We start from the raw sequence: 22703 nt of genomic DNA, 5'->3' as shown, positions 1-22703 counted from the left end.
GGGGAAGAATCCCAGAGCAGTGGCGAGTAGCTGAAGGGGTATGGATCCCAAAGGAGGAAAACTCAACTCATATAGATCAGTTCCGCATAATCTCCCTGCTGAGCGTAGAAGTGAAGATCTTCTTCAGTGCTGTCTCCAACCGGTTATGCACCTATTCGGCAGAGAACACCTATATCGATACGTCAGTACAGAAAGGTGGAGTTGTAGGTATTCCAGGCTGCTTGGAGCACACTGGTGTAGTGACGCAGCTCATTAGGGAGGCCAGAGAGAATAAGGGCAACTTATCGGTCTTATGGCTAGACCTGGGCAAATGCATATGGTTCCATTCCTCATAAGCTGGTGCAGCATACACTAACCAGGTACCATATCCCCAGCAGAATTACAGACCTCATCAATGATTACTACAGCAATTTCAGGATGAGGGTCTATTCAGGAGCAACGACATCAAGCTGGCACAAGGTTGAGATTGGGATCATTACAGAATGTACTATTTCTGTCATACTGTTCTCACTATCCATGAATATGCTCACCAAGTCTGCTGAACCACAGTGCAGAGGCCCCACAACAAATTCGGCCCAGCGACTACCACCCATCAGGGCTTTTATGGATGATCTTACAGTCACCACAGAATCAGTCCCAGGATGTCGGTGGATTTTACAGGGCCTAAAGAAGCTAATGGAGTGGGCCCCTTTGCATTTCAAACCTGCCAATGTTTGCCTACAAAACCACCACTGGCTCTGCACCCCTTTATATAAATTCATTACTTCAGAGTTATGTGCCCTCTAGAAGCTTGTGTTCTGCAAGTGAATGACACATTATTGTGCCATCTCAAAGAGGCATAAAATCACTTTCACAGACTTTTTCATTAACTGTTCCCTTGTGGTGTAATGACCTGCCCAACTCAATCCGTAAGGTTTGGTTTCTGCCCATGGAAATTTTTGATGGTATGTTAACCCAAAAACGTAAAGTAGTAAAATAAACCTTTTTTTGAAGCTGTGGGGAAAAAAACAAAAACAAAACAATGCTTGGCAAGACAAAAATAAAAAAATCAAGCGACAAAAATAAAAATACAAAAATACAAAAAAATTTTTTAAATGTAGTAGCATTTTCACACACTGCTTTGTATTATTGTTTGTTGATTTTGTGTTGATCATTCATTAATATTAAAGGGGTCATATGACGTTGCTAAAAATAAACATTATGTTGTGTATTTGGTGTAATGCAATGTGTTTATGCGGTTTAAGGTAAAAAAACCCGCATTATTTTCCACATAATGTACATTATTGTTGCTCCTCTATGCCCCGCCTTTCTTAAAGTCGATGTTTACAAAGCTCATCGTTCTGAAAAGCGAGGTGTGCTGTGATTGGTCAGCTATCCAGTGCGTTGTGATTGGCTAAATACCTCAAGCGTGTGACGGAAATGTTACGCCCCTTAACATACTGTGATGCCATCTCCCGGCACGACGAGACAAAACCAATAAAACCCATTACAAACTAGGTATTTATTGCATCCAGTGGGGACATAATTACTGATTATAATGACTTATACTGTGTTTTTACACGTTGCGTGTCGCGCGACGTAAACATAAAACCATGTCTGGATTTGTGATCGGAGAAACGACAAACAACAAGTGCTACTCTACACTGCTTAAAACTCGCATTTGAATCATCAGTGGCAAATTCTTTAAATATAAAAAATTTACTTACAGGCTGTGAGTCAGAAGCGCCAGACTGTCCTTGCAAAGTTGGAACTGCCCCACTTTATAGAACAGCCTTTGATCACAGACCCATTGTAGGCTATGCAGAACTGCAGGTTCAGGAAACAGTCCTCCATAAAATGCGTCACACAGCATCACACACTGCGGGCTAGATTAAGCAGCGGCCGGCGGATTCAACGAAGGAACATCCGGCGGGCATTGCTGTTCTGTTGTAAGTAATCTTAAAGATTCCTAAATGCATCTACTTTCGAATGTTCATGCAAAGAAAGAAGGCGTAACTTTTATTCTCACTGTAGTATTGTTGCTGCCACCATGTCGTGAAGGCGCTGTGTGATTCGTTGTGAAAGCGAAACTACTTTGTTTGGCCTTCCAAAAGAGGACGATATCCGCTTCGTCATGCCTGGAGCTGATCCATGCTGGTCGCTGAGGAAATACAACAACTTTTGCGCTGTGGATCGCCGGATCGGCTTTCACCGTGGACGAAGCGGAGTCCAGCCCGGGGTCGCCACATGTGGTTGCCACAAGCCCGCCGGATGCTCCTTCGTTGAATCCGCCGGTCGCTGCTTAATCTAGCCCGCCGTGTGTGATGCTGTGTGACGCATTTTATGGAGGACTGATTCCTGAACCTGCAGTTCTGCATAGCCTACAATGGGTCTGTGCACAAAGGCTGTTTCTATAAAGTGGGGCAGTTCCAACTTTGCAAGGACAGTCTGGTGCTTCTGACTCACAGCCTGTAAGTACATTTTTTATATTTAAAGAATTTGCCACTGATGATTCAAACGCGAGTAGCGCTTGTTGTTTGTCATTTCTCCGATCACAAATGCAGACATGGTTTTATGTTTACGCGGCGCGATACGCAACGCTTAAAAACACTGTACAAGTCATTATAATCAGTAATTATGTCCCCACTGGTTGCAGCAAATGCTTTGTTTGTAATGGGTTTTTATTGTTTTTTTTGTCTCGCCGTGTCATTGCTTTTCAGACCGATGAGCTTTGTAAAAATCGATGCGTTTCAGAAAGACGGGGCATAGAGGAGCAACAATAATGTACATTATGTGGAAAATAATGTTTTTCCCCCCGTTAAACCGCATAAACACATTTCATTACACCAAATACACAACATAATCTTCTTTTTAGCAACTTCATATGACCCCTTTAAAGAACCATCTCTTTCTTACCTTTTTATAATCTGAAGAAATTCTGTGAAACAAAGGTTCTTCAGATGTTAAAGATTCTTTATGGAACCATTTAGACAAAAAGGTTCTTCTATGGCATCATGAAGCACCTTTATTTTTAAGAGTGTATATTAAATTTAAATATCCAGTCAAAATCTTAACAATGTTACAAGGCCCCTAGATTGTGCTCTGGAGTCACTGATCTGAATAAAGCATGAATAAAAAGACTGATTAGAAATAGAGTGAAAGCTTTATTCAACAAAAACTAAGCATAACAATGAAGAAAATAAGAATTTGGAAAAATAATGGGGAAATAAAGGCACAGTACTGTGCAATGCTTCCTTCTGCATATTCAGGACTGCCTAGTTTAGTTATTGCTTCCGTAGTCCAAAGTCTATAAGGCAGTTTATTAAGCAAGACACTCTGTTTTTAAGACTATAAAATAACATGAATTCAGTTGATTCGGTTTAGCAACTGACAGCAAAATAATGTTGATTTTTATAGCATGTGTAATGCTCAATGTGTGGACTATACCAGCAGATTATTTTTCACCAAGCATAAACATTGTTGAAGAACTAGGGAAAATAACCATAATGGAAAAAAGGATGAAAACTATAGAGAAGGAAATGGAACGACTAAAAACAGAGAATGAAGGTAACATGACAGGATCCCACATACTGTACATGACACAAGTGCCAGTTTAAAATAAACTGCAATAGTATATTTATAAAACCATATTGCTCTACTGAAACATTATAAAATAAAGTTAAATTGCATTCTGTGGTATCACTACTAGACAAAGGTTAAGAAGGTGAATCTATATATTTGTTTGGCTTTAATTTACTGTCCATATCTTAAACTGTTTTTTTAATTATTATTTTAGAACAAGCAAAAGAACTGAAGATTTTGTATGATACAGCGATTGACACAAAGATCAAAATGGATGAACTAATAAAACAGAATTAAGGTAACAAACTATAACTTGCAAATCAAGTCGCTTTGAAAAGGATATAAAAAATGTAACTTTTTCCCCTCCACAAGAATATTAAACAGCACAACTGTTTTCAAATGTGATAATAATAATAATACAGAATATTTCTTGAGCACCAAATCAGTGTTAGAATGATTTCTGAAAAATCATGTGACAGAAGAAGACGGATTAACAGCTGTTGAAAATGTAGCTTTACCATGACAGAAATAAATTACATTTTAACCCTTAAATGCATACCTTGGGTCTTTAGCGACCCGGGACATCATTCTCTACCCTCTCTCTACCCACATTTCTTAGTATTTCTCAATCTATTAATTATAAACAATATAACAAGAAAAAAAAATTGAAATATAAAAGAATGCAAGTTTTCTGATACATTTTTTGTAAAAAGTGTATAGAGACCTGAGGTATGTAAATGTGTAAGTATTTTTTCCTGCGCAACTATATTTACATACCTGATGACTCAATATGTGCAATGCATTTTTTTTCCTCAAGGTGGCACTGTTTTGATGCACAATGATGACGTGACGATTCACTCATAATTACGGCGGGCATAAAACATATGAATATCATCAGCAAAAATTGAACTGATTTGAATGGCTTTACTGCAGAGCAATTACTATATGCAATGAAATATAAATGTCACTGTCATTTGATGCTAGATGTGGTGAATAAGCTGCCAGTGATCAAAATATTGAATATGAAGTCACTGAAAAGGATAGTTTTGAGAATAGGTTGAGATCGTGAATATGAGGCAGATGTTGAATATACGCTGGAAGCGCGCTCTGACGATGCCAGCGATGATAAAATCATCTGCTCAAATTGAACCCTTTTAAGTTTCGAAAGTTAACGAAATATGCTTTATTTTATTCTTCTGTAATTGTTCTTAAAATATCAAGAGAGTTTTTTGCTATTGCAGCAGTTAGAGATCCATCCGTGCTGGATACATAGGTCCGGGTCTCTAAAGACCCGAATATGTAATAATGATTGGCGAAACATTCATGCATTTAAGGGTTAAAACGGATTAAAATAGAAACTGTTAACATTTTAATAATATTTTACAATATTACTGATTAATTTTAATTTTAATTTAATTTTTATTTTAGAGCAAAAGAGACTTCTTTTGAGAGAGAGAGAGAGAGAGAAACCCCAAAATTCTAAACAATAGTGTATCTAATTTATAAGTTTATGTTTTAGCTTCTAAAGTGGCTTTCTTAGCCTCTCTGTTGACCTCTTTTGGATCACATAACATTGGACCCTTTCATAATGGTTTACACACCCTGATTTACAAGCATGTCTTCCTCAACACTGGAAACGCCTATGATCCAAACACAGGTGAATCAATTCATATAGTGTGAATGTATCTCTGAGATTTTCTATAACACTCTCATTTTAATGCATCTAATTAACCACTGTACGATACAGGAATCTATACAGCACCTGTGAAGGGAGGGTATGCTTTCAGGGTCTTCTCCAAGGCCTCTGGAGACAAAAACAGAGCCGGAACTGCAGGCCTGTTTAAAAATGACCAGCATATAATTTCTACATACGCACATCAAACAAGTGGTTTTATCAGCTCTTCAAATGGAGTCTCTCTGCTGCTGGAAAAAGGGGATAAAGTGAAGGTAAATCTCTATCCCGGAAAATGGATTTTCGACAATGGAGAACACCATCACACCACATTCAGTGGACATCTGCTGTTCCCCATGTGAACCTGCAGACCGTTTACTCACCCAGAATAGCTTTTTACATGTACAACCCTTAACAAAAATCAACTGACAATGTAATCAAGTGGCAGTAAAATGTATATAATAAAATCAACACAAATATTCTTCATATGGCTTAGTTTAAGGCAATATTATCATTAGTGCAAAATGCTTCATGCATGTAAAATAAAATGAAAATGTACAGAATGCAACATTACAACTGATGGAAAAAAGATTAAAGATTACGAATGTACAAATAATGACATGCAACAAGTGACTGTGTCCTTTGACTGATGTTCAGGAAATCAACCTTTCCAAGACAGGAAGTACAGCTGACCCTGCGTATCACTGCAAACAAATTTCTTGGGGTCACATGGGTTCACCTCCAGAACCTTGACAGGGCCTCCACACACAAACATGCCCACCTGTGAAATACAGAAAATGAGTAAGAAACAGAAAGGAAATTAAATAAACACTGGTATACACACCGTGCATAAAAGCAAGAATAAAAATACCTGTTTCTTAGTTCGTCTGTCCCACAGTTTGACGGTTCTGTCATGAGACGCTGAGATGATGAGGCTCTCTGTAAGCCGCAGTACACTCACTTTGTCTGTGTGTGCCTACAGACCAGTCACACAAACAATTTATCAGAAACACAAGACTGCATGATTGACATATGATCATTACATCTATGAGAGAGTATAAAGATACTTGCCGGTCTTCTTTGAGTCCAGGTGGACAGATTAGGAGGCTGGTTAAACCACATGTTCCCTTTACAATCACCACACACAAAAAAGTCTGTAGGAAAACAACAACAACAACCTGACTTAAAAACATCCAAATTGCAATGTGTTATTAGTCATAAACAGTTCACATAATGACCACTATAGGTTAATGGGTTATTGTTTGTTTGGTAGTGTTAAAGCCACCATGTAATCAAAATAGACAATTCTCTTTTTCATTATACAGCCCTGTATTCTGCTGATTTGCAAAAAAAGGCATAACATTACCTAATTTGATGCTGCGTTCAAAATATATATATATTAAAGAATTTAAAATGTATAATTTAACTTACAAACTGCAAAATAAGTGTAGAAATATGTACTACACTTTATAAATAAGCTTTTATCCTCTATAATTTTGTGTGTGTTGTTTGTATGTTATAAAGCACCCACAGATGTAGCAGAAAATATCTGCGTCATGTTTGCATTTACTTCTGTCATTTGTCATGATTCTAGATGCAGGGCGGTGTTATTTATCTGTGCACATCACTTATTTCTTAAAAATGTACATGCAGTCGTAATTTTTAATTTAAAAAAAGATTAAAAATTACTTATCAGGCCTTATTGTCTTGCTTTATAGCCTAGCCAAAATACCATAACCATGCTTTTCCTCCAGGGCTGTTTGACCTGGGCTTTACACAGTGGGAAAAAGATGGCATTCAAAACATAAAAGATCTATATACAGTATAGATGGGAAATTTGTCTCATTTAAACGATTAAAAAGTGCATTTAATATCAGTACGTACGTAATATCATACATGCCTGATCAGTTAATTCAAGGCATAATCTGATAAAATTCAAAACCTTGAACAGAATGTATTTCTGTTATATCTATATATCTATAGTGAAAATACACAGCTTATTTCCAGAGGTCTCTGCACTTTGTAAGAGAAGTAAGGTAGCAGCAGTTCTGTTTTGTTTTTGTTGTAGTAGGTTCATGTTTTGTGTTTGACTGTTTTGTGGACAGTAAAATAAACATTAAAAAATGTTCATGGGGGGGAGGGGGGGGGGAGTGACAAGTGCACTTTATGATTTTTATACATCCTGACAAATAAATTCTTTAATTCAGTACATGAAAACAGGTGTACCGTTCTGCGCTGCTGCGGCTGTGATCCAGGAGCTGACCTGTGCCGCCCTCTGGATTGCAGTTTGCCTCTCTCTCCGCTGTTCCTCACTCAGCTTCTCCTGCTGCTGCTCCTCCTCCTGCTGCTCATCTATTTCCTCCTCTATCTCTAAGTCCTTTGGCTTTTTACTTATCGCATCATCACAAAAGGCTAAGAAGAAGTCTGACACACTCGGATTCAGAGACAACTAAAATGACAGATCATTTCAGATTATTATAAGAGTTTTCACAATGCCAATATCAAATGATAATGACAGATGATGAACTTACAACGAGGCCAACGTACAGAACGCCCTGTTTCTGGCCCAACAGCCAAAAGCTCTTGCTGTCATTCGCCATCACGCCGAGAGGACATACCCTTCTTAACCAGCTACAATGAAACAGACATACTGTACATTTACTTTTTATTACCCAGTAAAGGAATGTTATTTTTCACTATGTGCCACCTTGCATGGAAAAACAGGATTGCAGGACAGCTTTTATATAAAAATTGTGGTGATTACTTACTTATAAGCTGCTTTACTAGAGAACTGACCTGTGCCGCCCTCTGGATTGCAGTTTGCCTCTCTCTCCGCTGTTCCTCACTCAGCTTCTCCTGCTGCTGCTCCTCCTCCTGCTGCTCATCTATTTCCTCCTCTATCTCTAAGTCCTTTGGCTTTTTACTTATCGCATCATCACAAAAGGCTAAGAAGAAGTCTGACACACTCGGATTCAGAGACAACTAAAATGACAGATCATTTCAGATTATTATAAGAGTTTTCACAATGCCAATATCAAATGATAATGACAGATGATGAACTTACAACGAGGCCAACGTACAGAACGCCCTGTTTCTGGCCCAACAGCCAAAAGCTCTTGCTATCATTCGCCATCACGCCGAGAGGACATACCCTTCTTAACCAGCTACAATGAAACACACATACTGTACATTTACTTTTTATTACCCAGTAAAGGAATGTTATTTTTCACTATGTGCCACCTTGCATGGAAAAACAGGATTGCAGGACAGCTTTTATATAAAAATTGTGGTGATTACTTACTTATAAGCTGCTTTACTAGAGAGCACATCAGTGACTGTTCCACCCATATACACTCCAAACAGACTGCCACAGTAAAACAAAAAGCTCAAAGGAGACTCCACTTTGTATGAAGACACCTTATCGAGCCTGGAACAAAACAAAATAATAATAACCGATAAATGGCAGATATTAAAATCTATACTGTTTTGTTTAAATAAATGTAAAATAAAACAATACAAATTAAAATCAATAATTTTAATTGTGAGCAAAATGTAAAGTGAATTTAAGTAACAAATTTGCAGAACTGAAGTATGGAAGTGAAAAAGAGTTAAAAGTCATTACCCCATAATGCACTTCTTGGAGTCCCGCTCCAGCTTCCAGATACAGACAGAGCAGTCGCTGCAACTGACCGCCAGCTCATCGTCCGGCATCCCAGTGACTGCACATAAGCTGCCATCACTGACCTTCAAACAACACACACAGAGCCGTTCACTCTGACATTTCCAACTGAAAGAGGGTGCAGAGCACTCACACTGTATTTTTAATAACTGATCAACAAATAATAATGTCAGCTCCCAACCCACTTCCAGATACAGACAGAGCAGTCGCTGCAACTGACCGCCAGCTCATCGTCCGGCATCCCAGTGACTGCACATAAGCTGCCATCACTGACCTTCAAACAACACACACAGAGCCGTTCACTCTGACATTTCCAACTGAAAGAGGGTGCAGAGCACTCACACTGCATTTTTAATAACTGATCAACAAATAATAATGTCAGCTCCCAACCCATGATTACCTTCTTACAGTAAACTATTGAATTCTGATGCCATATCTCCAATCTGCCTGTGTCATAACCACACACCATGAGATCATCAGTACCCAGGAAGTACACAACTCTGACAATGCCTTTCTGGCAGCGAGGGGTTTCTGTGGATGAATGTACATAAAAAAAGTTAAGTTAATAATATCAAACAAATGCTATATTTGGATGCACTGCTATAGTTTCACAAGAAAACAAGTGTTGCGATTTTTGCATCAATTAAGATTCTGCTTTTTTGACCATTCTGTCATACCCATTGCTGTGGTGACGCTCCATGACCTGAGGGAACGATCAGCTGAGACAGTGAGAAACTCCAGCGGTCCGGTCTTTTTGCACACTAAAGACTGGATTTCTGCACTGTGTCCATGCAGAGTGTTGTGATGCTGTACCTATGAAAAAATTTTTGGGAATAAATTAGGGATGCACTGATATTAAAATTCTGGCTGATACAGATGAGAATTATTTTCATTTTATGCCAATAGCAACAAATGTTGATGTTGGCCAAAATTCTATACAATATTGAAATTCTATGCTATACTGTATAAATAAAAATAAAACACTTAAATTAAATATATTGATACCATACTAGTCATCAGTCGATATTATGCATGACAAGAATTAATGTCAGGATCCTGCCCTGTTTGTTTTGCCACTGTTTAATGTTTCCTTGTTTGTGTTGTGTGTGAGCACATGGCTCTGTCTTTGTTGTTGTCTGCCATGTGCCGCATCATCACAAAAGGCTAAGAAGAAGTCTGACACACTCGGATTCAGAGACAACTAAAATGACAGATCATTTCAGATTATTATAAGAGTTTTCACAATGCCAATATCAAATGATAATGACAGATGATGAACTTACAACGAGGCCAACGTACAGAACGCCCTGTTTCTGGCCCAACAGCCAAAAGCTCTTGCTGTCATTCGCCATCACGCCGAGAGGACATACCCTTCTTAACCAGCTACAATGAAACAGACATACTGTACATTTACTTTTTATTACCCAGTAAAGGAATGTTATTTTTCACTATGTGCCACCTTGCATGGAAAAACAGGATTGCAGGACAGCTTTTATATAAAAATTGTGGTGATTACTTACTTATAAGCTGCTTTACTAGAGAGCACATCAGTGACTGTTCCACCCATATACACTCCAAACAGACTGCCACAGTAAAACAAAAAGCTCAAAGGAGACTCCACTTTGTATGAAGACACCTTATCGAGCCTGGAACAAAACAAAATAATAATAACCGATAAATGGCAGATATTAAAATCTATACTGTTTTGTTTAAATAAATGTAAAATAAAACAATACAAATTAAAATCAATAATTTTAATTGTGAGCAAAATGTAAAGTGAATTTAAGTAACAAATTTGCAGAACTGAAGTATGGAAGTGAAAAAGAGTTAAAAGTCATTACCCCATAATGCACTTCTTGGAGTCCCGCTCCAGCTTCCAGATACAGACAGAGCAGTCGCTGCAACTGACCGCCAGCTCATCGTCCGGCATCCCAGTGACTGCACATAAGCTGCCATCACTGACCTTCAAACAACACACACAGAACCGTTCACTCTGACATTTTCAATTGAAAGAGGGTAAAGAGCACACTCACACTGTATTTTTAATAACTGATCAACAAATAATAATGTCAGTTCCCAACCCATGATTACCTTCTTACAGTAAACTATTGAATTCTGATGCCATATCTCCAATCTGCCTGTGTCATAACCACACACCATGAGATCATCAGTACCCAGGAAGTACACAACTCTGACAATGCCTTTCTGGCAGCGAGGGGTTTCTGTGGATGAATGTACATAAAAAAAGTTAAGTTAATAATATCAAACAAATGCTATATTTGGATGCACTGCTATAGTTTCACAAAAAAACAAGTGTTGCGATTTTTGCATCAATTAAGATTCTGCTTTTTTGACCATTCTGTCATACCCATTGCTGTGGTGACGCTCCATGACCTGAGGGAACGATCAGCTGAGACAGTGAGAAACTCCGGCGGTCCGGTCTTTTTGCACACTAAAGACTGGATTTCTGCACTGTGTCCATGCAGAGTGTTGTGATGCTGTACCTATGAAAACAATTTTTGGGAATAAATTAGGGATGCACTGATATTAAAATTCTGGCTGATACAGATGAGAATTATTTTCATTTTATGCCAATAGCAACAAATGTTGATGTTGGCCAAAATTCTATACAATATTGAAATTCTATGCTATACTGTATAAATAAAAATAAAACACTTAAATTAAATATATTGATACCATACTAGTCATCAGTCGATATTATGCATGACAAGAATTAATGTCAGGATCCTGCCCTGTTTGTTTTGCCACTGTTTAATGTTTCCTTGTTTGTGTTGTGTGTGAGCACATGGCTCTGTCTTTGTTGTTGTCTGCCATGTGCTCCTTTCGTCCTACCTCCTTGTTTCCCGTTGCCATGCCCCCTTGTTTAGTCCTCGTTTGTCTGAGTGTCGTCACCTATCCGTCTCGTTCTCTCCTTGTTTGTCTGAGTGTTCCCACCTGTTCCTCGTGTTCTCCTCTCCTTTATATGGTTCTCTCTTTCTCTCTTGTGTTGTCAGTTTGTTGTCCTAGCTTGCGTTTGTGCTTACGTCCGTATGTTTGCTAGCTCGTCTCACCTTTTATTATACGGAGTGTTCCCTGCCAAATTGTTTGTTGAGTATTAAGTTTCTTGTCAGTTCCTAGTCTAGTCTAGTCCTGTCCTGCAGGCTGAGCTACTGGTTTTCTCCCTGGGTCTGCCACACTGCTAGGCCTGTGCAGTGCCTGAGACATCACGAGTGTGGAGTGGGTGAGGTGTGTCAGGCCACTGCTGATTACCTCCAGCCTCCAGCTTCGCTGCCTTCACTGCTCTCTGGCGGTCTGCCATCCTGGACTGGACTCTGTGGCCGTTCACCCAGGCCTGCCTGTCTACAAGTCTTTCTCTGCCTACTGTTTGGACTGTATTCACTCCCCTCCTCACCATCTCTCGTCTTGTCTGTCTAATAAATCTGTAACACACTCTGCATTTGAGTCCTCCCTCCAGATCCCTGACAATTAACCTCTGGAAATTATTTAAAAGATCTGATTTGCTTGCTAGCTCGTCTCACCTTTTATTATACGGAGTGTTCCCTGCCAAATTGTTTGTTGAGTATTAAGTTTCTTGTCAGTTCCTAGTCTAGTCTAGTCCTGTCCTGCAGGCTGAGCTACTGGTTTTCTCCCTGGGTCTGCCACACTGCTAGGCCTGTGCAGTGCCTGAGACATCACGAGTGTGGAGTGGGTGAGGTGTGTCAGGCCACTGCTGATTACCTCCAGCCTCCAGCTTCGCTGCCTTCACTGCTCTCTGGCGGTCTGCCATCCTGGACTGGACTCTGTGGCCGTTCACCCAGGCCTGCCTGTCTACAAGTCTTTCTCTGCCTACTGTTTGGACTGTATTCACTCCCCTCCTCACCATCTCTCGTCTTGTCTGTCTAATAAATCTGTAACACACACTCTGCATTTGAGTCCTCCCTCCAGATCCCTGACAATTAACCTCTGGAAATTATTTAAAAGATCTGATTTGCTTTTAATTTTTTTTTTTTTTTTTTAAAGAATCTAACTAAACAAACTATTAATGAAAAAAATTGTTACCTGCAGTGGATGCCAGAGTTTAACAGTTCCATCTTCTGATGCTGAAGCTACCAGTAAGTCTTCTGGTTTCAAATTCTTTTCCAGATCTGTGTGCAAAAAATTGTTTTGCTTAAAATATTTCTGTGTGAGGAAGATACATACCCATATTTAGATATCAGGCAGCTATTTGTGTGTGTTAGTCACTGACTGTACCTGAGACAACAGTGCAGTGATGGAGACGTGACTTGTGGGCCTGGATCCTGGTGATTTCTACCCCTGATTCCCACTTCCAAACCATCAGCAGTCCATCTGTGGAGCCTGCCATTACATAATCCTCCTAAAGACATTAGAAACTACATAAATATTAACAGGTTACACTTCTGTATGTCTTTGCAACATGGCACAGCTGTCTTACCCAACAGCACAATGTGCTCAGCGATGAACTAGAGAGGATCTCTCTCAACAAACGTCCTGTTTGGATATCCCACATCCGCAGCTTACTGGAGCAGCTGAGCTGAGGTGACAGAGAGGTTTTGTATTCAGTTACAGACACACAGAGTCAGATGCTGATAACATGAACTAAACAGCACTTTGTAAATGGCTTTCTCACCACAGCAGATGATGTCCAAGCACATCCTGTAATCCAGTCTCCATGGCAATTGGAAATGGACTGGGAAAGAACTGGAGGAGAAGCGTTTACCTTCCATATCATCAAAGCCTATTAGAAAAGATTGTGATTAAATTGAGTATGACAGAAATTGTGTATTTTCTTCAATTTCTTCCAGTAATGAATAGGCAGTGGAGCAAGTACCTGATCTTTTCCTCCTGACAGCAACTCTTTCCCATCAGGACTGAAAGCAAGGCATGTGACCCCTCCATTGTGACCTCTCAGAATACACATCACCTTTGGGTCAATCCAGGGCTTAGAAGTCAACATATCCTTCAACCACAGAGCAATAGTGAAGTCATCTAAAACAAAACAATATTTTAAATAAAATAATTTTAATAAAAAAAAAATGAAATGTATGCATTAAGCAGATATAAATTATAAAAATTGGCAGATATATAATAAAAATAACATCCTGTAATCCAGACTCCATGGCAATTGGAAATGGACTGGGAAAGAACTGGAGGAGAAGCGTTTACCTTCCATATCATCAAAGCCTATTAGAAAAGATTGTGATTAAATTGAGTATGACAGAAATTGTGTATTTTCTTCAATTTCTTCCAGTAATGAATAGGCAGTGGAGCAAGTACCTGATCTTTTCCTCCTGACAGCAACTCTTTCCCATCAGGACTGAAAGCAAGGCATGTGACCCCTCCATTGTGACCTCTCAGAATACACATCACCTTTGGGTCAATCCAGGGCTTAGAAGTCAACATATCCTTCAACCACAGAGCAATAGTGAAGTCATCTAAAACAAAACAATATTTTAAATAAAATAATTTTAATTAAAAAAAAAATTAAATGTATGCATTAAGCAGATATAAATTATAAAAATTGGCAGATATATAATAAAAATATTTAAAGAGGTCATATGATGTTGCTAAAAAGAACAGTATTTGGTGTAATGAAATGTGTTTATGCGGTTTAAGGTTAAAAAAACACATTATTTTCCACACTGTACATTATTGTTTCTCCTCTATGCCCCGCCTTTCTGAAACGCGTCGATTTTTACAAAGCTCATCAGTCTGAAAAGCGAGGTGTCCTGTGATTGGCCAGCTATCCAATGCGTTGTGATTGGCCGAATACCTCAAGCGTGAGACGGAAATGTTACACCCCTACCATACTGTGATGATGCCCTGTCAGGCCGGAGCGATGATTCAAAAACATTAAAACCCATAATAAATGAGGCATTCGTTGCATCCAGTGGGGACATACTTATGGATTATAATGACTTATACCGTCTTTTTAAAGTTTTAAAATTGTAAACATTTTTACAATTTAAAGAAATTAAACATAAAACCATGTCTACTTTTGTGATCAGAGAAATGACAAACAACAAGCACTACTCTACACTGCCCAAAAAACTCGCTTTAAATATATCAAATATAAAAACTCTTTAAAAATAAAAGACGTACTTACAGTCTTCGAGTCAGAACAGCCGGCATTGTAGTCTACTCTACCAGGATCAGGAAACAGTCCTCCATAAAATGTGCTGCACACATCCGAATATTTGGGTTGAAGTGTTCTGGAACAGTGTTGTAAATACAACTTAACCACTGATTTCTAGTCGTGTGCATTTTTGGAAGGCCAAACAAAGTAGTTTCGCATTCACAACGATACAGCGTCACACACCACGGCCTACAGTGAGCAGAGGCCGGGGGATAAAATGAGGAACGGCGGGAGGGTTAGAGTGAGCAGAGGCGCGGGCTTGAGAACGGTGCGGCCGGCGATTTCGACAAAGGAGCGTCCGGAAGGGCTGGACTCCGCTTCGTCCACTGTGAAAGCCGATCCAGCGATCCACAGCGCAAAGTTGTAGTACCTCAGCAACCAGCACGGATCAGCTCCAGGCATGACGAAGCACATATCGTCCTCTTTTGGAAGGCCAAACAAAGTAGTTTCGCTTTCACAACGAAGCACACAGCGTCTTTACGACATGGCGGCGGAAACAACAAAACTACAGCGAGAATAAAAGTTATGCCTTCTTTCTTTGCGTGAACATTTGGGCGGCGTTATGCAAATCTTCCCACAGAGCGACGTAGGTATGTTGGGGCGTGTTAGAACGAGCCGTTTTAGGTAGGTGTGGCTGACTCTTAACTTTTATAAAGAATATCTCTTTGGATTTGAGACTTTAGTCTTTGCAACTTTACAGATTTTCTTTATGCACCAAGAGCTTGTAACACTCCAAAGAGAAAGGAAAAATTTTAATCGCATCATATGACCCCTTTAAATAAAAATATATTTAAAATATTTAGAATAAACCTCTAAAAACTAAAATCCATTGTTTTAAAAATGGTAAAAATGTACAGTATGAAAAAAGATATTCACTCTGAGATTTGCTAAAGATTGCATTTTACACTGTTAAGTTACTGCTTTTAAAGATTGACTTTAAGTGAGTGCTAGATGATGGCAAAGGTAATCTAAATGTAAAAATAGATTGAAATGAGCATGCAAAAACTAAATATCCAATATGGACTGAAATCAATCAACAAAGCATTGTGCACACGGACCAGACGCAGAAGCTACACAGGTGGAGTTTTGAGCCAGGGCGAGAATAGGTCCCTTCTGCACGCCAAAAGATCCTACCAACACAAGATTTTCTGGATTTTCTCCTTGACTTTCCCAGACCCTGAGACGGTGGTCCATGCCCCCCGACAGCAGAAGCTCTGTTTCTTTGGCCTCCATCCACATGAGGCAGAGCATGGACACCGGAAGGTCCTCACTGGACCAAACCTTCTCTCCTACAGCACAAAATATTTTGGCATGAGTTCTGCTTCTGCTCTATAATTACTGGAGTTGTAAGTTTTTTAAAAACTTTCTTCTTTTTATGTTGTGGTTTTTGAGAACAAGTAAGATTGAGAAGTGTGAGAATGTGATCTCTGCACATATCTTGAAACAGGATGACATGAGCACATTTGTAAATGCTGGATGTAAATGTTTATTTACCTGATTTCAAACTGAATATTCTGATACCATCATTCTGGTAACCCACAGCAGCGTATCCACCGGCTACAGCCACACACAGAGCATTAGCTTCATCCTCATTTCCACGTCTGGTGCGCTTTTGCTACAATTGATTATTAATTATTATAATATAATAATTAATTATTAATAATCATCTTTAAAGGTGCTCAACTAAAATTATTCTGATGTCTTGAAAGAAATATAAGTGCTTGCCAAAGAATAGTGTTTAAGCTTTGACTCTGCAAAATGAAACAAACCAGTGCCGTATTTGCAGTTTAATGCTATAGTTGGTTTATTTTAGAAGACATTTTTACGTGCACATTTATCAATATTTACAAAACTATATTTTGTGTGATTTCATATTTTGAATTATCTTAATTTAAGCTCCTAAATTTCACACTAAATAACAAAGTTAAATGAACAGGAATAAAATATCACACAAACATGTACAGGTATACAAGTTTAGAAGACCAATAGAGGTAAATTATTTACAAAAAGTCTGCTTGGAGTCTGCAAGTTAAGCAGTTCAGGCTGAATTCATTACAGAATTGAATGTTCATAAATGGTATAAGCAGTAAAAACATTAAAATAAGTAGCCATTAAATTTATTTTATTTAAATTTATTTATTTAGCAATGAAATTAATTTTAATTTAAGAACATGAAAGTACCTTTTCTTCTCCCAATACAGCAACAGTTTTCCCAAGACCACCAGACCATACATGAACCTAAACAACAAAAAAGTACTTTGTGCACTTTTTGTACACAGACAAAATGCTGTACATTTCTTTGGGAAATTGAAATATTGAAATAAATCCCAAATCAAATAAATAAATGAATAATACAAATAAAATAAATCTCTTCATATAAACAAACTAAGGCTTTCTGGCAACCACGATCTAAACAAAGATGATGCATACAAAAAATTAAAAATTTTAATTAGATTATAGTTCAAAATTGGAACAAAAACAGAATAGTCTGACTTCAGCTTTGTGAAGTTACGCTACATAAAGCTACATGCAGATGGGCTGAATGAGAATGCCAATTGGCTCTCTGACAGCAGGTGGCACTTATGAAACAGCAGTGATATAGTTTTTCCTTGGTCACCACTGTAAACAAAGCAGCGCTGCGCTTATAAACACTACTTAAATATGCATTATGCAGAAGGCAAGATGAAAAGATGATACCATCTAAACTTTTCTGAAGACAGTCAGTTCCCCTCAGAGATAAATTGATATAAACTCCTACCCCCAACTTTAATCATCACATATTATCAATTTCCAACAGGTTACATACCTACAAATAACTGAAAATGAAGACTGTAAGATCATATTCCTCACCACACTGTCATGTCCAGCGCTCAGCAAGAGGTTTCCTCCCTGCAGGAAGTTTAGTGACTGCGTGGAGCCATGGTGAGCATAATAACTGCCCACACAAGCAGCTGCTGCCACTGACCAGAGCCGCACTTCTCCTGACAGACAGCCTGAGCACAACATGGAGGAGCAGGGAGAGAAAGACAGACTCCGCACCGAACTCTGATGACCTAACAGAGTCTAAATAGAAGAGAAATTATACGTTTTAGTATATAAGGCATAATAACATGTCTTTGGATTCATTCCTCACCGTAACATTTTTCTGTTCAAGCCAGTTCCACAAACGAACGGCTCCATCCCAGCATCCCACTGCCACGAGCTGACCCTCAAGGTCAAAGTTCACACAGTTCAGAGGGGAGGGATTCATGAGAGAAGCCACCTCTGTGCTCTTCTGCGCTGACCACACCTGAGTACAGCCACATAAATGATGAATACTTCAAAACAGCACAACACTACATGTAGTTCAGAATTAAACTGATTTATTTCTTGGTTTCACCTTCAAGTTTAAGTCTAGTGAGACAGTAGCAAAGAGTTTTCTGTCTGGACTGACATCACATCCTGTGATCTTGCTGGAGTGAGCATTCACATGGGCAGTTCTAAAAGTGATTAAATATTTTTCACAGGTTATTCATCTTTGATTCATTTTTTTTTTTTTTTTGATAAATACATTGTACTTTTGAGTAGGACAAAAAAGTTACCTGCAACCACTTGCAACATCCCACACTTCCACCTGCCCATCAAATGAGGTTGTTACCAAAAGCTCCTCCCCAAGGAAGGCACAACTAGAAATGCCATCAACACTGCTCATCAATGACTTCACTTCCTGTTTGCAAAAATGTATGTAAAAAAAGTCAATTGTTATGTCGATTGAATTATCTTAAAAATGCAGAAAATCATAGCAGATTCCTCTTTTTTTATGCTTAACTGTTACCTGTCCAGTCTCTGTATGCAGGAAGTGAATTGTTCCGTTTCCGGTTCCAACTGCCACAAGTTTTCCATCAGGACTCACCCCCACACAACTCGGCTCAGAGTGGAAGGTGGAAACCAGCTCACTGAGCAGAAAAAACAACATTAAAACATATAAAAAACTGTAGATAAACAACCTTTGCACATAGTGGTGTCTAAGAAGTCTGAATCTACATCATTAAATTTAATCAAATTCAAAATCTAATGGAAACCTGATAAAAAAAAAAAAAATAAATAAAATCTGTTTTTTAAAAATTAAAAAAAGGCTTATAAGAAATTTTGGAAAATTCGCATAAGCAAATTTGTGACACTTACATGTTAAATTCTGAATAGCATAAATACCCATTATTAGATAGCTAAAAAACAGTATTTCTACAGGTTAGTCCCTATTGATCTGGGCTTATAAATTCAGCAAATTCTGTTTAAACTCAGCATATGAGAATAATATACTATTAACAAGGATCAATATTAGTACCTGGCTTCGTTTTTTATTGCATCTGTGCAGTTTAGCCATTTTACAGTATGTACTCCTCCATTTCTCGTCATGCTTTCCGCCCACAAATGGGCAGAGCTGTCACATGGTTCATTAAGAGCCGTTTGTACAAAGAGAGCAGGCCACTGGGAGAAGAGAAGGCTGTGACGCTTCAGAAAACTCAGACAGTCTTCAAAATCCTTCATGTTATCTGAAAAACACACATGAATTTGGTATAGGTTCACCACAGAAATTGTGATTTGTAGATTCAATACACATTCTCACTCATTGAGGACACATTATGATCATAAATCTATATTAAGTCTTTTTTCAAGTCACTATAGTTGTGTTTTTACAAGTATACAATAATAAAAAAAGTTAAAATACCTGTTGAAGTTTTCAATTGGAGCTGATGGGTCTCATATTTTTGGGCATATGTGATCTATGAAGAAGTGTACTACTGCTAAAAATCTGAAGCATTAAAGCTCTCTTACCAAACAAAATGTAGGTCTCCAGAAGTTGGTGAATAAGTCCATGCCGCACATTAGCATAGAGGAAGCAGTAACTGGACAGCAGAAAACACAAAGTCTCCCACTGATTACTGCCCATCTGAGCACAGAGAGAGAACAGACATTTCTATGAGTTTTGTAACCTCACATTGCTCACTGAAACTGAAAGATCAAAGAAAAGAGCAGGAGGACACTGACCAGGTGTGCAGGGAGTTGAGACAGAATATCAGCATCAGAGTGAAGAAATGTGTCTTTGCCCTGAGGATTTGACTGCACCCAAAGGTGAGCTGGGAAAAAGTTATACAGAAATAAATATATAAAAACATACATTACCTTTCAAACGTTTGGGATAGGTAAAACATTTTTAGGAAGAATTCTCTTATGCTCATCAAGGCTGCATTTATTTGATAAAAAATTGTGAAATATTATTACAATTTTAAATAACTGTTTTCCATTTTAGATATTTTTAAATGTAATTTGTTCCTGTGATGGTAAAGCTAAAACCATGAAATATTATTTTTTCAAGGTTCACGGATAAATAGAGAATGTTTAAAACAACAGTAGTTTTTAAAAATAAAAATCTTTTGTAACTATAACTAAGTCGCAATTTCATGCATCCTTGATGCATAAAAGTATTAATTTTCTTTACACACACACACACACACACACACACACACACACACACACAAACCTTGCTGAACCCAAAACCTTCAATCAATAGTGTATGAAACGCATAAAATGCATCATGATTTACATGTATCTTGTTTCACCTGCAATTATCAGATGACTTCTGGTTCTACTCTCCTCAGTAGACAGATACAGATGTTCAAAGGCTGACTTCACCTCTGGATGGGTCAAAATCAGGAGGTCGTCTGAGCCCTGACCATGGGACGGTCCAATTAGGCTGCATTAGAAGAATGACCAAACTAATTATTCCTTGTAAAAAACAGTAGTTACTTCTTTTGTCTATATATTTTACCGGGCTGTACCTGTGCAAAGTTCGTGCCAGCTGAGAGAATACTGCCATGGGAACACGGCTCTCTGGATGCCTCGCTATATGGAGAATTTCCTGCCATGTCACCAGCCCACCTCTGGAGTTTAAATCATTGCACATGTTCAGTATAGTGTAAAGAGAACTCTCCCGCAGTCCTGTGAAAGAAACAGATTATTGATTAGAGAAACTTTCAATACATTCAATAAAAAATAAATAAATAAATGAAATGTTGTGCTCCATGCAAAAACTATTATTTAGATAAGCGATTCAAAATAATGAAATTTAAAAAACATATAAAGAAAATAAATACATTTGTTTAAAGGAGACATATTATGCCCTTTTTACAATATGTAATATAAGTCTCTGGTGTCCCCAGAATGTGTCTGTGAAGTTTCAGCTCAAAATACTCCACAGATGGAAGCAGAAACACGCTGTTTTTCGGGCCTGTCTGTTTAAATGCAAATGAGCTGCTGCTCCCCGCCCCTTTTTCCAGAATAGAGCTCAGCTGTGCCATTACAGCTCGGACCTGGCCTGCTAAAAAACATGTTTTGGTTCTGATTATCATGTTTATCGCGCTGAAATCATGCGTTTTAAACAATATTAGTTTAAACTTCTGATAGACGGTTTTCTGAGAGCACACATCCGAAGCACAAGGACAGAAAGCGGCTGTCACAGCATGTGAGTGCTAAACTAAGTTCTCATTCACACACAAGTTTACGTTAAAAACACACGAGTTACAAAAACAGTCGGTTATGTCTGTGAAGGTAAACAGCTGGTAAACACTTTTGCACTTCTTTGCATATATTTTTGTAATTTTTTATTTTTTTGTAAAAAAACGTATTTTGCAGATTAAAGTTGGGGTAAGCGATTTTTCAAAAATGCTTTAGAAAACTGATTGAGTAGCAAAACAAACGTGTAGCCAATCAGCAGTAAGGGGCGTGTCTACTCATGATGTGGAGGAGAGAGCGTTCAGTGCACAGGACGGACATTAGCCGAGCCGAGTGACAGAGAGATAGAGATGGCGGATAAAAAAACAAAAGAGGAAAACATCTGTGGAACAAAAGAAGGCTTAAGGCAATAAGGCAAGAAGTAGGACCCGTGTAAATATCGGATCAGCTTTCCAGCGCTGGAGAGAACTCAAGGAGCGGAAGGCCTGTGATCGGACGCCGAGGTTTCTTTGTTTCTTCTTGATAGGTGAATAAAACTGTGTCTGCGCCGCAACAGCTAAAGTCTGTCTAGTACACTGGTCGGGACAAAGCGACCGTTGAAAATCATTTGAAATTTGTGTCAATACTTCATAAATAGAACGCAGCAGCAGTTTTCTGTCGGGGATTTGTCGTGTCGTGCCGCATCCAGTGTAGACCACAGATATGTATATATATCTATGGTGTGGACAGCATCACTGATTATAATGAGTTCTATAGTATTTTGTCGCGCCGCGCCAATCGCGTCCGGTGTAACATTGGTTCTGCTTTGTTTCACAGAACTAATCGTTGCCTGGGTTGCATACGTATGTGTGGGGCGGAGCTATCAAAATAGGGGCAAAACCCTTTTGGAGTAGGGGCGTGTTTGTTTTGGTGATTTCAAATGTCAACATTGGCTACCAGAAATCGCTTACCCCACCTTTAAGGGGGGTAATATTATAATGAGATCCCTTTGCAACGTCACTAGGGGAGCGAAATCAGACGCGCTAATTTTTTCAGTCGCTTGCAGAAAAAGGCTTACCAAAGCAAAGTTACTGGGTTAATCTTTTTCACATTTCCTTGGTCGGTAGATGCACCGGTGACCAGATTATAGCACTTAAAACCTGGAA

The 22703-nt window shown here is 38.6% G+C and overlaps 3 protein-coding genes across 6 annotated transcripts in view; 1 reads left to right on the top strand and 2 right to left on the bottom strand.

Moving 5' to 3' along the window:
- Nucleotides 1-3141: 3141 nt before the first annotated feature.
- On the top strand, nucleotides 3142-5648 carry LOC107591373 (cerebellin-2-like). 4 transcript variants are annotated; one of them, XM_016280523.1, is made up of 3 exons: nucleotides 3142-3546; nucleotides 5081-5218; nucleotides 5309-5648. In XM_016280523.1, exons 1-3 carry the CDS (start codon nucleotides 3381-3383, stop codon nucleotides 5593-5595), a joined length of 591 nt encoding a protein of 196 aa, XP_016136009.1. In that variant the 5' UTR covers nucleotides 3142-3380; the 3' UTR covers nucleotides 5596-5648. The 4 variants fall into 4 exon arrangements, 1 of the variants encoding a protein (XP_016136009.1); XR_001609869.1 differs by adding an exon at nucleotides 3776-3859 and having other exon boundaries at nucleotides 3465-3546; nucleotides 5081-5389; XR_001609871.1 differs by lacking the exon at nucleotides 5081-5218 and adding an exon at nucleotides 3776-3859 and having other exon boundaries at nucleotides 3465-3546; nucleotides 5309-5373.
- Nucleotides 5566-9712, bottom strand: LOC107591368 (uncharacterized). Its single transcript, XM_016280518.1, has 9 exons — nucleotides 9590-9712; nucleotides 9309-9443; nucleotides 8856-8947; nucleotides 8535-8660; nucleotides 7765-7864; nucleotides 7460-7682; nucleotides 6305-6387; nucleotides 6105-6209; nucleotides 5566-6014 (listed from the first exon to the last, which is right to left on the bottom strand). Exons 3-9 carry the CDS (start codon nucleotides 8942-8944, stop codon nucleotides 5895-5897), a joined length of 846 nt encoding a protein of 281 aa, XP_016136004.1. The 5' UTR covers nucleotides 8945-8947; nucleotides 9309-9443; nucleotides 9590-9712; the 3' UTR covers nucleotides 5566-5894.
- LOC107591430 (telomerase protein component 1-like) overlaps nucleotides 9212-22703 on the bottom strand; it is a 29353-nt gene continuing 15861 nt past the window's right edge. The window contains exons 23-50 of the mRNA XM_016280575.1: nucleotides 20886-21045; nucleotides 20667-20800; nucleotides 20095-20183; nucleotides 19882-19996; nucleotides 19775-19819; nucleotides 19391-19598; nucleotides 18881-19001; nucleotides 18648-18772; nucleotides 18446-18545; nucleotides 18200-18355; nucleotides 17917-18129; nucleotides 17248-17304; nucleotides 16561-16681; nucleotides 16125-16355; nucleotides 14208-14365; nucleotides 13561-13668; nucleotides 13366-13464; nucleotides 13164-13287; nucleotides 12972-13057; nucleotides 11281-11416; nucleotides 11004-11134; nucleotides 10754-10875; nucleotides 10433-10558; nucleotides 10196-10295; nucleotides 10027-10113; nucleotides 9590-9725; nucleotides 9313-9443; nucleotides 9212-9229 (exon numbers count right to left, since the gene is read on the bottom strand). Coding sequence (XP_016136061.1) covers nucleotides 9212-9229; nucleotides 9313-9443; nucleotides 9590-9725; nucleotides 10027-10113; nucleotides 10196-10295; nucleotides 10433-10558; nucleotides 10754-10875; nucleotides 11004-11134; nucleotides 11281-11416; nucleotides 12972-13057; nucleotides 13164-13287; nucleotides 13366-13464; nucleotides 13561-13668; nucleotides 14208-14365; nucleotides 16125-16355; nucleotides 16561-16681; nucleotides 17248-17304; nucleotides 17917-18129; nucleotides 18200-18355; nucleotides 18446-18545; nucleotides 18648-18772; nucleotides 18881-19001; nucleotides 19391-19598; nucleotides 19775-19819; nucleotides 19882-19996; nucleotides 20095-20183; nucleotides 20667-20800; nucleotides 20886-21045 — 3437 coding nt within the window. The remainder of the gene's footprint in view (nucleotides 9230-9312; nucleotides 9444-9589; nucleotides 9726-10026; nucleotides 10114-10195; nucleotides 10296-10432; nucleotides 10559-10753; nucleotides 10876-11003; nucleotides 11135-11280; nucleotides 11417-12971; nucleotides 13058-13163; nucleotides 13288-13365; nucleotides 13465-13560; nucleotides 13669-14207; nucleotides 14366-16124; nucleotides 16356-16560; nucleotides 16682-17247; nucleotides 17305-17916; nucleotides 18130-18199; nucleotides 18356-18445; nucleotides 18546-18647; nucleotides 18773-18880; nucleotides 19002-19390; nucleotides 19599-19774; nucleotides 19820-19881; nucleotides 19997-20094; nucleotides 20184-20666; nucleotides 20801-20885; nucleotides 21046-22703) is intronic.

Source organism: Sinocyclocheilus grahami, unplaced genomic scaffold (assembly GCF_001515645.1).
Source record: "Sinocyclocheilus grahami isolate Dianchi unplaced genomic scaffold, SAMN03320097.WGS_v1.1 scaffold141.1, whole genome shotgun sequence".
Taxonomy (NCBI): Eukaryota; Metazoa; Chordata; class Actinopteri; order Cypriniformes; family Cyprinidae; genus Sinocyclocheilus; species Sinocyclocheilus grahami.
The sequence above is the reverse complement of the archived record's forward strand: the minus strand, read 5'-3'. Positions and strand labels throughout refer to the sequence as shown.